The 16,375-nt window shown below is 49.7% G+C and overlaps 1 protein-coding gene across 1 annotated transcript in view; it reads right to left on the minus strand.

Annotated features, from left to right (window-relative positions):
* Nucleotides 1-16,375, minus strand: part of VAV1 (vav guanine nucleotide exchange factor 1) — a 48,384-nt gene that overhangs the window by 12,942 nt on the left and 19,067 nt on the right. Inside the window, exons 2-21 of the mRNA XM_044254407.1 lie at nt 10,795-10,911; nt 10,249-10,307; nt 10,062-10,130; nt 9,771-9,879; nt 9,580-9,675; nt 8,547-8,615; nt 8,272-8,375; nt 7,597-7,696; nt 6,825-6,920; nt 6,559-6,627; nt 6,205-6,291; nt 6,017-6,102; nt 5,547-5,679; nt 5,103-5,212; nt 4,371-4,472; nt 4,040-4,137; nt 3,930-3,952; nt 3,736-3,781; nt 1,005-1,141; nt 608-673 (exon numbers count right to left, since the gene is read on the minus strand). Coding sequence (XP_044110342.1) covers nt 608-673; nt 1,005-1,141; nt 3,736-3,781; nt 3,930-3,952; nt 4,040-4,137; nt 4,371-4,472; nt 5,103-5,212; nt 5,547-5,679; nt 6,017-6,102; nt 6,205-6,291; nt 6,559-6,627; nt 6,825-6,920; nt 7,597-7,696; nt 8,272-8,375; nt 8,547-8,615; nt 9,580-9,675; nt 9,771-9,879; nt 10,062-10,130; nt 10,249-10,307; nt 10,795-10,911 — 1,776 coding nt within the window. The remainder of the gene's footprint in view (nt 1-607; nt 674-1,004; nt 1,142-3,735; nt 3,782-3,929; nt 3,953-4,039; nt 4,138-4,370; nt 4,473-5,102; nt 5,213-5,546; nt 5,680-6,016; nt 6,103-6,204; nt 6,292-6,558; nt 6,628-6,824; nt 6,921-7,596; nt 7,697-8,271; nt 8,376-8,546; nt 8,616-9,579; nt 9,676-9,770; nt 9,880-10,061; nt 10,131-10,248; nt 10,308-10,794; nt 10,912-16,375) is intronic.

Raw genomic sequence — 16,375 nt, forward strand, 5'->3', positions numbered from 1 at the left:
CTGGTGAATCTGGGGAAAGGCTATTTGGAGTTCTTTGCATTATTTTAGCAACCTTTCTGGAAGCCTGAATGATACAAAATTAAAGCAACAAAACAGGGGAGAGTTTCCCCTCTGCGGGTTCCTATTGGGGCTGTGAAGCAGGCAGGGGGCAACTACAATAAAGGAGGGAGGTCTGGGGAGAGTGGGAAAGATCTGAGGTCATCAGAGAATGAGGTGGTCAGGTGATCAGAGGACAGGGGAAGAACAGAGGTGGGGCAAACTGGGCAGGTGGCCAGGAGGCGTGAGTGGCCACCACACCTGATGGGACAACATTCGCTGTCTCTGAAGGAAACGGGCTGGCCAGTCTTCTGGCCCCTGTTCCTTCTCCTTTATGAGGGAGAGAACCTTCATACAAGAAGAATCAAGGGGGAAAGGACTGGTCATCATTCTCTGTGTGGCCCCCACTCTGGGCTCAGTAGGCAAGTTGGGCAGAACACGGACTTGGGAATGACCTACCATGATGGGCAGGTCCTCCCTATCTCAGGGGTGTCACCCCAAGGCTTCCCACCCTGACGGGACCTTCTCTGGACCCCCTTGCCCTCACTATGTCCAGATTTGAGGCACTTACATGCACATAGGGTTTGACTCTGTTACAGGGAAACCAGCCAACTTCGTTGGTAGCCGTATTCCTGCCCTAAAAAGCCAGGAGGGAAAGACACAGAGAGGTTACAGGCATTCATGCGTGTATGTGTGTGTGCTGATCTTCTATCTAGTGGCCACTCTGTCTATCTATCTCTCTGTGGCCTGCAGGACCATGACCCATGGAGTGCCAGCCACTATCAACTTCCTGGGAAGACAGCCAGCTCAGAAGGGCCAGGCCAGCCCTAGAAATCCCCATGTTTACCACCCTTCCCAGAGGCTGCCTCCAGACCAGCCTCCCCTGCCAGAGTCACTTCTAGGAACTGCCTATGCCCATGATACCACACTCCGGTCCTTCTCCATCATTCCCACAGCGCAGCCTGTACCTCCCACCAGTTCTGTTCAGCCTCAGCCTTGGTAAGCTCCACGATGTCTCCAGGGTTGAGCCGTAGAAAAGGTCCAAAGGCTCCAGGGGGTGGAGGAAGCCCATAGTACTCCTGGCACACCTCCATCTTCGGCAGGCCTGGAGGGGAGGGAAGGTAGTGGCTCAGTGTGATTGGTGGTCATAGATGTTCAAAACTGTGTCTCACAGCCCACCAGAATGGCAAAAAGTAGGGAGATATGGAGCACCTGGAACTCTCCTACATTGTTGGTGAGAGTCCACCTGGGAAAACTGTCCTTATCTCCCAAAGCTAAATAGGTGTCTATCTTGTGACCCAACAATTCCACTCAGGTGTACGTGACCAAGAGAAGTGAACACCCATATCCACCAAAATCCTAGATGAGCTTTCTTCAAAAAACCAAAAACTGGCAACAACCCAATGTCCTCAATAAAATGGATGTGCCAAGTACAATATAATTGTACAATGGAATATTACACAGCAATGAACAAGGTGTGGGTCTCACCAACATGATGCTGATCAAAAAAGCCAGAATCAGGAAGAGGACATACCACATGATTTCATTTTTGTGAAGTTCAAAGAAAGGCAAAACTCATCTATGGTGATGAGAGTCAGATGGGTATGGACCAGCAGCACTGTTCAGGAAAACCTTCTGGTGGAGATGTTCAAAAGTCTGTGCTGTCCAGTAGGACGGTCATTAGCCAGAGGTAGCTACAGAGCACAGGCACTGTGGCCAGTGTGGCTGAGTACAGGGGTTTTGGGTTATTTAAACTAGTTTCAGTTTGTATTGGACCGTGTATTTCTAGAATTCAGTGACATGTTCCATACCTTGATCTGCGGGGCAGTTACAGGGATAGAAATTCATGGAGCCATGTAGTTAAGATGTGTTCACATTATAAATCTTACAGGATGTATTTTCTATCTTAATAAAAAGTATGTGTGTATATATGTAATATACAATATATATTATATATAATATGTTACATATAATATATGCATATACATTATGTATAAATATACATATTAACCTATATCTATGATATGCCTAAATATAAACATATATATAATAAATACACAGACACTTATATGTATTTCCGTCATTGAGGACATTTGGGTCACTTCTAGTTTTTAACAAATAAAGTTAGGGCCCCTGGGTGGCTCAGTCAGTTAAGTGTCTGCCTTCAACTCAGATCATGATCTCAGAGTCCTAAAATCCATCGGGCTGCCTGCTCAGCAGGAAGCCTGTTTCCCCCTGTGCCCTATGTCTCTCTCTCTCTCAAATAAATAAGTAAAATCTTTTAAAAAAAAAAAAAGTGAAGGGATGCCTGGGTGGCTCAGTCAGTGAAGCATCTGCCTTTGGCTTAAGTCATGACCCCAGAGGCCTGGGATAGAGTTCCACATCGGGCTCCTTGCTCAGCGGGGAGCCTGCTTCTCTGTCAGCCTGTTCTCCCCCTGCTTGTGCTTGGTCTCTCTCTCTCTCTCTCTCCCACACAAATAAATGCATAGATCTTTTTAAAAAACAAATAAAGCTGATATTTATTTTTGAATAAAACTGATTATGCAATATAGATACACACAATGATATATACATCCCTCCTGTTGAGATCATTTGTTTCTAATTTTTTACTATTTCAGATAAACCTGGTATATCTATATCTACCTATTGATCTATACTATAGATATCTATAGACCTTTATATGGTGATATCTATATATGAATATAGGTAGATAAGGATAGGTAGATATGAAATCTGGGTCTTTACATTGACTCTGTATGACTATGGGCAAAGGGTTTACTTCCACCAGCCACACCAAACTGTTCTCATGTGTTTAATGAAGGCTGGACACACACACACCCTGCCTCTTAGCCTTTGCACATGCTGTTCCCTCTGCCTGGAACACCCCTGCCCTCCTCCTCATCTGCCTAACTCCTCCTCATCCATCGAATGTCCACCTAAATGCCTTCTCCTCCAAGAAGCCTTCCCTGAAGCCTCAGATTTGTCAGGTCCCTCAGTTTCATGCTTCAGAAAGCCCTCGACGTCCCCCATCACAATGTCATGTCTTCACGAAAGTCTGAGAGCTTCTGGTGCGTGGGGGACAGGAAGCACAGGTGTTCCAGCCATCCTTTGCCCCAGATGATGCATACAGTAGATACTAAACACAAGTCACCCATCCCTGCTGTGACTCCACAAAATTCATTAACTTAGGAATGAGTCCAGCCTCTCCGCACCCCCCACCCCCCACCCCCTGCCGCTGGGCTAAAAAGAACCCATGTCCTTCACTTCCCCATCTTCCAGGTGGAGGGCATTCTGCTGAAACCACATATCATAGTAAGATTCTGTGGCATGGAGACAAGAGGAAAGGAGAGAACAGTCGGAGGAGTACCTAGTGACTAAGGCTAGAGAAGGAGCCTGGGAGAGAACATGCAAAAAGAGACAGTGGATAAGAGAAGTGGGTAGTAAGAGAGAGAGCATCTTAGTAAGGACTGTTACTACCCTATGCATTCTCTTTCTAGTGCTTGAGCAAAGCAAGTAAAGAATTTGAGTTGGTTATTTTTAAATTCCTTTCAGGTTTCTAGGAGTGGAACAAATGGGATCCCAGCTTTATAAGCAGGACCTTATGTTGTCAATAATATAATTGTGAGATCTGAGGCAAGGACTGGATTTCCTCCTGCTCCACACTGCACATCCCGCCCCCTGCCCCCACCCCAGACTCACCCAGCTCATTCCTTTTCTTGTCCTGAGCCCGGCGATGTGGCTTATCCTGGAGGGAGAGACCAAGAAAGCAAGTGTGGCTACTGGGGCCTCCTCAGCACCTATGTGGGCACCCAGCAAAGGGCCCTGCTCACCCCTCCTTAATCCCCATGATTTGCCATGCAGAGAAAGGAGCATGGTGGGGGGGGGGGTCTTACCTTCTTCATAGTTCCTGAAAGATCTATGAGATGGAAAAAGAAATAGTGAGGATGGGAAATCGCCCACACAGAGCCAAGCCCACCTCCCACCCTCTCTCGCCCAGTGGTACCTTGCCCATGTCGGCCACACGGAGGGACCCTTCCCAGACATTCCTTATGCGCAGGTGCCCGGCACCGATGACACCGGTACCCCTGATAGAAGGTGCCTCTGGGACGCCAAAGCAAGAGAAAGGAAAGTCAGTGATGTTGAACAGACCCAAGCCATCATTTTGCCAAGGGTCCCCTTGGGTTCTCTTTAGGGCCGGAAAGAGATGAAAGAGCTGAAACTCAAAGGAAGAGCCTCCAACCTCCCAACTCAGGGGACAGATGGCTGGAGGCGCCCCTCTAAGGAGGAAGAGTTCCCCAAGTCCAGGCCCCAGGGCCATCTTCGCAGATGCCCACCTCAGCAGCATCTGGCAAGCCCTGCACGATGTGGTCTCCTCAAAGGAGAACATCTGGAAGTCATGCCCGTTGGCTGTAGCGTTCTCAGGGTAGATGTTGGAGCTGGAGAGGGGAGAGAATTCCACGTGATGGAGCAGTATTCAGCCGCACAAGGGAATGAAGTAGGGACGTGTGCTGCCGCTTGGATGCATCAGAGCTGCCATATTGGATATGCTGCATCAACCCCATCTTGCCTCCCCCTCCCAGCACTGATGGGCATTTGGGTTGTCGCCACCTTTTGGCCATTGTGAGTAGTGCTGCTACGAACAGGGGTGGAGACCGAGCGCACACTGGTGGTTGCCAGGGGCTGGGAGCAGGGGGGATGGGGAGTGACTGCTTCACCGCTGCAGGGTTTCCTTCTGAGAGGACGAAAATGCTCTGGAGCCAGACAGAGATGATGCTTGCACAACGCTGTGATGTACTACATGCCACCCAAACACGCACTTCTAAATAGCTCGATTTTTGTTACATGAATTTCACCTCAAGAAGAGAAAGAAAAAGGAGGAGGAGGAAGAAGAGGGGTCCAGCCTGGTGGCAGGAGCTCACACAGACCCATGGCATTCTGAAAATGCTGGCAGCATCAAAAGCCTATCCCTCCCATTTCCCAGATGAGGAAACTGAGGTTCAGAGGGGCCCTGCAGAATTGCCTCTCAGCCCCTGCCCGTATGCAGACAGGACAGGGGGGTGTCTCACATGGCCATCTCGAACTGCTCCATCCACTTCTTCTTTAGTTCTCGAGTCTTGAAGAACAGCTCATAGCCCTGGGCCCCTTGGTCCTCGATCAGGAGGAACATGTGAGTCCACTGCAAGGAAGCAGGGTTCAGAATGAAGGCATCCACTCTGCAGAGAGTGGACCACACACCCTCTCTTCCCCTACCCCCCCTGTGGGGAGAACAGGGTCAGGCCAGAACAACCTCTGCCCCCAGGAGAACCCGGCGTGGGTTCCCTTGTAATGGTCTACCGAGGAGAACCAAATACACATCCATAACTCTAAAATCACATGCACGCACAAGCATATACACACTCAGGTCACATACGGACACACACACCCCGGCATTCTAAAGGTCAAGGGGAAAGCTTTGAGCTGCACGGGGGCTTCCCAGCACTGGGGAGCCCAGTTCTGGCCTCAGAGCCCACCTTCTTGTTTTCTCGATCTCCAGAGGAATCATCTCGAACCTGGAAGCTATGTAGGTTCACAAAGTCCTTGAGGTCATAGGAGTCCCCTCGGCGCTTACAGATGAGCAGAGCTTTGTCCAGCAGGAAGGCGTACCTGCGAGCAGCTGGGTCAGGTACCCCTGTCGGGCTCCCGACAGCAGTCCACGGGCTCCCTGCCTGATCTCCTCCACCTTCCTGGCCCCACCTGCTGTCCATCTAGGATTCCTGCCCTTCGTCTCCCCTGTGGCCAACTTGGCAGTGCCCTCCTGCCTGTGCATCCTGATCTCACCCCCACGATGGGTACTGATCCCAGCCCCTGTCAGTCTTGGCTGCACCCACACACCCACGCCGGTCCTCCCGGCCTGTCCACCCAGGCTCCACCCCCCGGTATAACTAGAAATCTGGCCCCACCCCTGCTCAGGTTCTACCCTCTACCTATTGGTTCCACCCACCTGTCCATCTTGGAGCGCCGCTCCACGGAGGTGATCTTGAGCTCGCCATCGATCTTGGGCCGGCCATAGTGTGCCAGAGACTGGTCCTATGCGGCAGGAAGGGGGTCCGGCAAGGGGCCACCAAGGAGGACACCAAATGCTCTCCCCATATGGCCACATGCCTGGCTCTCCCTGCCCCACCCCCTCACCAGGTTCTCGATGGACAGCTGGAAGTTGGTGATCTGCCGCAGCGTCTCGTTGTCCCGCTTGACCTCATTCACACACTGGGCCAGGTCCTGGCGGGGTGGGGGGGGGCAGGTAGGAGGCTACCCCCACGCAATCCCCTACCTGGCTGGGGAGAGGGGTCAGCTCCCACCAGGGGCTGGAAGGAGGTGTAGAGACGGTGTCCTCAGCATGTCCTGTCCCCAAGGGGGATTCTGGGAATCACTCACTGGTCGCAGAGGTGTGTCACTCTTGGTGAGAGGAGGGGCTGCCCTTGGGTGGGACCGTGTGCCTGGGCTGCACTACCTTGAATGCACGTGTGTCTGTGTGTGACCACTTACCCTCATGGCATCCAAGGCCAGCCGCAGGCTGTCCTTCTCCACAGCATCCTGCGTGTGTTTGACCAGCTCCTGCGTGGTCCACAGAGATAGGCATTACCTGGACCTGCCCTCTCCTCTCAGCGGCCCTCCAGGCCAGCCTGGCCCGCGAGCTTCCTCCTTCCTCCCAGAGGGTCCTAGAGCCTGGTCCCTGGAAGCCCCGCTGCACCCCACTCCTAGGACACAGAGAGGTACGGAAGCCACGCCCTTGCCCCGCCCCGCTCACGCACCTGGAGAAGAAGGTGGTACTTGAGGACCCGCTGCATGGGCACCATCAGCAGGTCCCGCAAAGTGAACCTCCCGTTGTTTGCTCGCTGAGAACATTCCTAGGGGGCCAGAGAAAGAGATGAGCAAGATGAGGGGGAGATAGGAGTGGATTTTTCTAGAACATGAAGCATCATGTCTCCCCCAAGGAAATAAAAGAAAGAATTTCCTGGAAGGCTGGCAAATCCTGCCTGGGGCAGAAGCCCCAGATTCCACGAGCTGAATGGGGCTGGCGAGGGTGAGACACAGGTGGGCAGGGCCTCCACGAGGCCGGACATACAGCACACACAGGGGACTGCTCATCATCTCTGCCTTGTCCGGGCTTCCACGAGACACACTGGGCCAGGGTGGTATCAGCCCGGGGTGGGGGGGGGGGCTCGCTGTGAAGCTGAAGCTCAGCCTGGACTTGGGGCACAGCCAAGGCTGGGGCTCAGCCCACGCTGGGCTGGGGCTCAGTTTGGACTCAGAATTCAGTTCAGGGTCAGGACCTCAGCTTGGTGTCAGCACTGAGTCCAGAGCTAGGGTTCAGCTGTGGTCAGGGCTCAGTGCTCCCACGTGCCTCCTCCTGCTCCATCCCTCCCAGTCGATGGTCAGTACCTCCCTCCCCAAATGCTTGGAGAGCAGGTCCCTGGCTGGGCTGCTGCAGAAAGTGGCACGACCCACTCTGTCTCCTCCTGGGCGCCCCTGGGGCCATGGGAAGGAGTAAGAGGGTCCCCCAGATGTGGCCCAGGCCCCCACCTCCAGCTTCATCTGTACATCCTCCCGGGCAGTGGCCACACGGTCCAGGTGCTTGCTGGCCGACTCCACCTGGCTGCAGTAGCGGCCGTAGACAAGGAACCTGAGGGGAGGACAGGGGGCCGGTATGGGTGGCCAGCACCATGGTCAGGCAGATCTGGGTGGCAGTCCAGGCCCCGCCTCTTCCCAGACGGGTGATGCTGAGCCTCGGTCTCCCCATCTGTAAAACGGAGTAACAGTGGCACCTCCCACAAGGAGCTATGGTAGCACTGAACGAGATGACGCAGAAGAAGCTCTTAGCACTCGGTATATTGGCTCTCCAACGTTCATTTAACGAACACCTACAGAGCACCTACTGTGTGCCAGGCCCTGTGTGAAGCACTTTAGGCCGCAATTTTTTTAAACCTCACCACACCCTAGGAGGTACGTTCCTGTGCCACACTGATTTTAATAGATGTGGCAGCAGAAGCACAGAGAGGTTAAGTGATTTTCCAATACCACACAGCCCCAAAGAGGCAGAGCGGGGGACTGGACCAGAGATGGGCAGTCCCTTGCCCATGAGCAGAGAAGGAAGACCCCTGCCTGTCCAGTAGTCTCTCAGGGCAACTTCTCTCAAATGCCCCGCCTGAGCAGGACAGGGTGACTTCCAGGGGTGCGGGCTGGCCAACTGGGTCTCACCTCTCCTTGTATCTGATGAAGACCTGGTAGAGAGTGGGCGCACCTGGGGCGGCCAGAGCTTCCTTCATCTCCTTTAAGAAGTGAGTGTGCACGCGAAGCAGGTCCTACCCGGAGAAAGGGGTGAGGGCCGGGGTTCAGGAAGCCAAGCAGGAGGTGGGTCACTCTCCTGCCCTACATCGCTCAACTCCCACACCCCTGCACTCCAGAGACTGGCAGGGCCAGAAGGTGGTCCCCACTGGACGGAGGCCAGGAGGACTTGGGACTGGTCAGCTCACCTCGATGTTGATGAAGATGATCTCAATGTCTTGGGGTTTGAGGAACCGCTGCAGGGGTTTCATGAAGTGCTGTGCGAGGAGAGAAAAGGGTAAGGGAGACCGAGACCTCTTCCTCCAAGCCAGTCCCAGAGAGACGGGGACAAGGCGGCAGAGTCAGAGAGAGAGACTGGGAGAGAAGGACTGTTGGAGAATGTCCACACAAACACCCGTCCCAGCACTTCCTCATAACGGTCAGGAAGTGGGAGCACCGCAAATGTCCATCGGCCGATGAGTGGGTCCACTCACACCCGGGAAAATCGGCCCTGAACAGGAGCGAGGCGCCGACTCGCACTGCCCCGGGGATGGACCCTGAGCTCACGACACCCAGGGAGGGAAGCAGACAGAGAAGCCCGGACGGCGCGTGACTCCACGTGAGTGACACGTCCAGACCAGGCTCATCGTGGAGACATGAAGCAGATTAACAGCTTCCAGGGGCTGAGGACGGATGGGGCTTTAGGGGGTGATGGCTGAAGGGTACGGGTTTTCTTTGAGGGGATGATGAAATGGTTCTAAAACGAAACAGGGAGACAGATGCACAACCTTGTGAATAAACCAAAAGCCACTGGATTGCACCCATTAAATGGGTGAGCTGAATGGTATATTAAGGTTCTCTCAATAAAGCTGTTCAAAAAGCAATGGCTGAAAGGAAGGGACTAGAAGGTCAGAGAGCCATAATCGAGACAGGAGGACAGGACAAGGATATAGGAACAGTACAGACAGGGATAAATGGACATACATAGGGAAAGAAAGACGAACACAGGAAGAAGGAGAGACCCCGAAGGAAAGAGCGACAGGTCAACGCAGGAGACAGGATGAAAGAGAAAAGCAGAGATGAAGAAGCAGAAAGCAGTGGGGGCAGAGAAGAGCTCCAGGCCCGCTTGGGGCACAGGTGGCCTCTCATGAATGGCCCAGAGGCCACCTCACCGACGGATGCGCACCTGCCCGCCCAGCTCCCGCGCATGCTCCTGCCAGGGGCTGGGTCCGAGCACCGCACCTGTTGGATAGAGCCTAGTGTGTCTGTGTACTTCTCCTCCGTCTGCTGGATCTCCCGCAAGCAGCAGCACCGCTTGTCATACTCTGTCATCTTGGGCTGAGAATGGAGAGGACAGGTCAGTGTTAGGGGACCCGGGGCTGCCACGGCCCCGGCCATGCGCCCGCCCAGACGCGGCACTCAGCCCCACGCACCGGCATGGGCATGGGCTCCGTGCGCATGAGGTCTTCATAGATCTCATCGCCCTCCGCCTCCTCGTTCTCCACGCAGTCGTACAGGTCCTCATCCTCCTCCACCGTGTCGCTGAGGGGTGTGGAGTCAGCCAGGGCCCCCGGAGCTCCCAGGCCAGGGACCCCTCAGGTCCCACCCAAATCAAACTCGTGTCCCCTCAGATCCACAGGGCAGGGCCATGTCCCCTCAGACCCCCTAGGGCAGCCCGTGTCCCTTCACACCCCCAGGGCAGGGTGGTGGTCCCAGACACTCACTCGATCTGGTCAGACAGACCGCTGTAGATATCTTCATCACCCACACTGTCCTCCTCAGTGGGGAAGGGCCTGGGGGAGCCAGAATGGTATGAGCCACAGGCCTGGGGACCGGGTGGGAGGGGCACTTCCAGGAGGGAAGGACTAGGGCCAGATCAACCCAAGGATGCCAGCTCAAATGGTTACTCACATGATCCCCTTATTCTGGGCAATGGGGGTCCAGGACAGAGCAGACAGGGTGGAGATGACCTGTGACAAGGGCCACGGTTGCTCAGGAAGCCCCTTACCCACCCACATGCCAGAACATAGCCTCAGACTCCAACATCGGAGGCTAGATATTATGGTTAGATCCATACCCCTAAGAGCCTAATTCAGGATTTTCTCCACCTTCACTTCTCCATGTAGTAGGTCAAGGTTCCCTTAACTAAGCACCCACCACTTGATTGCCGCCTTCTATGCAATCCTTATAACCACTCAGAAAGCATAGGATGATATCATTCCTGTGTTAGAAAGGAGGGACCAGAGAAGCATGGTCACAAATCTGGGGTCACACAACAAGTAGCAAAGCAGGGACTGGAACCCAGCTGCATAGGTCTCATGTTCTTTGCACCTGGTTACCTGTTCTTCTCCCCGACAGCACTTAGCTTTCCCGATGGAAATATTCATGGAAATGGACTAAAATCCAATCTCTCAGCTCTACATGCCCAGCCCCATGAGCAGTTCAGCCCCAGCTTACCTTCCCAAAATCCTGCACATCGAAGAGGTCAAAAGCCTCAAAGAGTTCACTCCGCTTGAGGCCAAACTTCTCACAGCAGGTAGACAAGAATGTTCGGATGTTCTTAAGGCACAGGAACTGTGAAGAGAGACAGAAGTGGGGGTGTGGGAAACATAACAGGACAGGGGAGAGGCTGAGCCCTGGGCAGTCTGACTTGGGGACTGGCACAGAAGGGGAAAAAGTAAGCCACATCTCTTCTGATAAAGATCGAGCTGTACCTGAAGCTGATGCTACCCTTGAATCCCTGTTTATTGAGATAAAATTCATATAACATAAAGTTAACCATTAACTGAAAATAAAATGTAGTATATACATATAATGCAATATTACTCAGCCAGAAAAAGGAATGATATTTTGATTTATGCTACAGTATGAATGAACCTTGAAAATGTTCTGCTCAGTGAAATAAGCCAGAAACAGAAGGACAATTATTGTAGGATTCCATAAGGTCCCTAGAGCAAGCACATTCACAGAGACAGAAAGTCGATGGTGGGAGTCAGGGGTTGGAGGCGGGGTGGGGAGTCAGTGTTTCATGGGGACACAGTTTCTGTTGGGGAAGAGGAACAGTTTGGGATGTAGTAGTAATGGGTAGACAACATTGTGAGCAGACTTAATACCACTAAATTGTACACTTACAAATGGTTAAAATAATAAATGTTCTATTTATATAGTATTCAAATATAAAAATTTGTATTTATAATTATCAAATATATGTGTCTTCTGTATGTATATGTAATAATAAATAAATATTGTGTATCTTTTACAGCAGTAAAAAAATCTAACCATGATCCACTTTAAAGTGTACACTTTGTGGGGCACCTGGGTGGCTCAGTGGGTTAAGCCTCTGCCTTCAGCTCAGGTCATGTTCTCAGGGTCCTGGGATCAAGCCCTGTGCCAGGCTCTCTGTTCAGCAGGGAGCCTACTTCCCCCTCTCCCTCTGCCTGCCTCTCTGCCTGCTTGTGATCTCTGTCTGTCAAATAAATAAATAAAATCTTTAAAAATAAATAAAGTATACACTTCAGTGACATTGGACACCTCACCATGTCATGGAATGAGCACCTCATCTAGTTCCAAGACTTTTTTCTCAGCCCAAAAGTAAATCCTGTCCCCATTAGGCAGTCACCTGCCATTCCCTATCTCTTCCTTCTCCCTGGTAACCACTGTCTGCTTTCTGTCTCTGTGACTTTACCTAGGTCTATAACTGATCGATAGACCAACAAAGAATGGCATATCTATAACATGGAATATTATTGGGCCATAGAAAGGAGTGAAGTATTGATACATGCTACAAAGTAGATAACCCTCAAAAACATGGTGCTCAATGACAGAAGCCAGGCACAAAAGGTCACGCAGGCTACGGTTCCATTTAGAGGAAAGATGTTTGAACTTTTCAATTTCATGAACCGACGCGTTCCCTTCCTATTTGAATCAGTTTGGGTTGGGCTGTATGTAGTGACTTAAAACCAGAAGATACTGACGGATGCAGCGGTCAGACACCCAGGATGCCACTCTGGTTTGGGGTATTTGGTCCTGCTATAAAGAAACCCTCACCTTTGCCTGGTATCAGGTCATCCAAATGTCCCAGTGGGCTCAGCGCTCTCTAAGTTCCCTAGAACCTACAAAACCCTAACCAACCTTTCTTGACCGCAGTTTTATCTCACGGCCTTGCACGAGCACCTGCCATGGCCCCGATTCTCAGCACTCTATATATTTAACGTCTATATGTGTAAAATATAGTGTATATTTAAGGCATACCAGGTGGTTATTTGATATGAATATTCATAATGCAATGATTACTACAGACCAGCTAATTAACATAGCATCTCCTTACACAGTCACCATTTTTGTGTGTGATGAGCTTCAGATAGCTGAAATCTACTCTCTTAGCATATTTCCAGTGTGCAATTCAGTATGTTGTGTTTTTTTTTGAGAGAGAGAGAGAGAGGGAGAGATAGAGTGTGTGCACGTGCACATGGGAGAGGGAGGGGGGGAGGCGGGGAGAGGGAGAGAGAGAGAGAGAATCTTAAGCAGACTCCACGCTCAGTGCTGAGCCTGATGCGGGGCTGGATTTCAAGACCCTGAGATCATGACCTGAGCTAAAATCAAGAGTCGGATGCTCAACCGGCTGAGCCACCCAGGCGCCCCTCAGTACAGCATTATTTAGGATGATTACATCACGCCTGCACGTTAGAGCCCTAGACAGATTCAGACCCCCTAACTACAATTTTGTACCCTTGGATCAACATCTCCCCATTTTCCTCATCCCTTCAGCATCTGTTAAGCTTGTACTCTCTGCTTCTATGAGTTTGACTTTCTCTTTCTCCCTTCCTCCCCCAAATCCCTTCCTCCCCCCATTCATATTCTCTCCCCACCACCCCCGTGTGCACACGTGTGTGTGTGTGCACGCGCATGGGCACAATGAAATCCTGCAAGCACTATTATATCTTCATTTTACAGATAAGGACTGAGGCAAGGACAGCCAGTCAGGATGCAAACCCAGGCAGCATGACCGCAAGCACTATGCTGTAGGAACATATGTGAATCGTGTCAATATATAGATTTCATTGTACCTGTGGATCTCACACTTCCATCTTCAGACTGTCTTCTTCTCAGTGATTGCCACATCCACTGTATACCTACCCCACTATCTATGCAACATGAACTTTAAATAAACTTTAACGTAGGGACACCTGGGTGGCTCAGTAGGTTAAGCATCTATCTCCAGCTTCCCAGGGTCCTGGATCAAGCCCCATTAGGCTCCCTGCTTAGCAGGGAGTCTGCTTCTCCCTCTCCCTCTGTCATTCCCCCTGCTTGTGCTCTCTTGCCTTTTTTAAAAAATATTTTTATTTATTTAACAGACAGAGATCACAAGTAGGCAGAGAGGCAGGCAGAGAGAGAGGAAGGGAAGCAGGCTCCCCGCTGAGCAGAGAGCCCGACGTGGGACTCGATTCCAGGACCCTGAGATCATGACTGGAGCCGAAGGCAGAGGCTTTAACCCACTGAGCCACCCAGGCGCCCTCTCTTGCTTTTTTTTTTCTCTCTCTCTGTCAAATAAATTAATTAAATATTTTAAAAAATAAAATAAGACAGGGGTGCCTGTGTGGCTCAGTCGTTAAAATCGTCTGCCTTAGGCTCAGGTCATGATCCCAGAGTCCTGGGATTAAGCCCGGCATCAGGCTCTCTGCCAGCAGGGAGCCTGCTTCTCCCTCTCCCATTCCCACTTCTTGTGTTCCCTTTCTCATTGTATGTCTCTCTCTGTCAAATAAATAAATATCTTTACAAAATAAATAAAAATAAAATAAATAAATAAACTTTAACTTAAATAAATGTATATAAGAAGAGAACTTTACATCCTTCTATCAAAAGAAAACTGGGATCATTTGCTATAAAAAGAACACAATGTAAAGTAAATACGATGTAAACAGTGTTAGTAAGTTTCAGATCTACTGCCTGCCAGAGATTGTCCTCTCTCTGTTGAAAAGAAACTAGTAAGAGTTAGAGGTTCATAAAAGACAGAGTGGTAATTCAACAATCCATTTGTGATAAAGAAAGAAAGAACCACCTGGGTGGCTCAGTTGGTTACGCGTCTGCCTTTGGCTCAGGTCATTATCCCAGGGTCCTGGGATCCAGCCCCCTGTTGGGCTCCTTGCTCAGTGGAGACCCTGCTTCTCCCTCTCCCTCTGCCACTCCCTCCACCCCCTGCTTGTGCACACTCTTATCTCTCACTCTCTCTATCTCAAGTAAATAAAATCTTTAAAAAGAGAGAGAGCGAAAGAAAGAGAAAGGGCAAAAAAAAAAAAAAAAGAGTCTGGGCAAAGTAAGAGTGGAAAGGAATTTCCGTAACCTGATAAAGAGAGAATCTGCCAAAAAAAAATCTTAAACCTTTCTTTTAAATAAAAAAAGCAGAACATTATATTTAATGGGGAAGTGTTGAAAATATCCCCTGGTATTTGAAATCAGAACTAAGGTAAAGTGTCCCCACTACCATTTCTAGACAACATTGTGTTGAAGATCTTCGCCTGCAGCACAAGGCAGAACAAGGAAAGGAAGGAAGGGAGGGAGGAAGGGAGGGAGGAAGGGAAGGGAAGGGAAAGAAGGAGGAAGAAATTGAACATCTGCAGAAGATACCATTGTCAACACAGAGAGCCCAAAAGAATATACAGATAAATAACCAGAATCAATACAGTAACTTCACAATGTGAGTGAATTCACAATCAATATATGAAGTTTACCATGTGTTGGTGCATTAGCAACAATCAATCAGAAAATGTTATTTTCTTAAAAAGATAACATTTATGAAATCCTAGAATAAGCAAAACTAACCTATGGTGATAGAAATCAGATCAGTGGTTGCTTCTGGGGTGGGGAGGGTGGTGGAGATTGACTCAGAAAGGCCACAAGTGATGGAAATGTTCTGTGTCTTGATAAGGGTGTGGGTTGCACAAGTGTGTACAGCTGCTAGAACTGATTGAGCAGTAAACTGAAGAACTAAGCATTTCACTGCACGAAAATTTGGACTTCAATTTTTAAAGGATACCACTTACCATAGCCTTAAAAAAAAAAAAGGAAAACAAACATACAAAAAAGCTAGTGATTGTACCAAATCTAACAAAAAGAAGTGAAAATCTTTTATGAAAAATTATAAAATTTCATTGAAAAATATGAAAGAAGATCTAAAAAAAAAAGTGAAAATGTCCTAATTCTTTCCTAGAAAGACTTAGTATTTTAAAATTTTCAGCCCTCTCCCAAACTGAGCTATGGCTCTAATACAATTTCAATTAAAATCTCCAAATGGTTTTTTATTGAACTTGGCACATGAATCCTAAAGTTTATATGGGAGAGCACAGAACCACAAATAGCCAAGACAATTCTGTAGAGGGAAAGTTAACTGGGAATACTCTCATCAAGACTTATCATAAATCTACTGTAATTAAAACAATGTAATTATAGCAGTTAGCCTCCAAGATGGCCCCTGGTGGCCCACAGATCCCAATACTTGTGCCCTATTTGTAATTACTTCTCTCACTGAACCAAGCTTAGCCCTGTGTGACTGACTGATAGAGTACAGTAGAAGTAACAAGACGTGACTTTTCAAGGCTAGGTAATAAAAGCTATTGCAGCTTCCTCTTTGGGCCTCTTGGATCTCTGGCCAGCCACCATATTGTGAGACCAATCAGTCAGCCCTACAGAGAGGTCTAAGCGGAGAGGAACTGGGGTTCCATGTGGCTGAATCAACAAGAAAGCAGATGCTCCAGCCACGGGTGAGCCTTCAGATGATGGCAGCCCTGGCTAACATCTGACTACAACCTCACAAGAAACCCCAGCTGGGCTATTTCCTCATTCCTGATCCAAATAACTCATAAGGATAGTAAGTGCTCAATAAAGGAATATTTGGGGGATAATTTGTTACTTAGCAATAGATAAGAAATATAGGGATAAAGACAAATAAACCATAACAGAGGACCCAGAAATAAATCACACATATACAAAAATGTCTTTTATGACTGAGCAGGGATTACAGATGTATGGTAAAAAGAGGTAC

Source organism: Neovison vison, chromosome 6 (genome assembly GCF_020171115.1).
Source record: "Neovison vison isolate M4711 chromosome 6, ASM_NN_V1, whole genome shotgun sequence".
NCBI lineage: Eukaryota > Metazoa > Chordata > Mammalia > Carnivora > Mustelidae > Neogale > Neogale vison.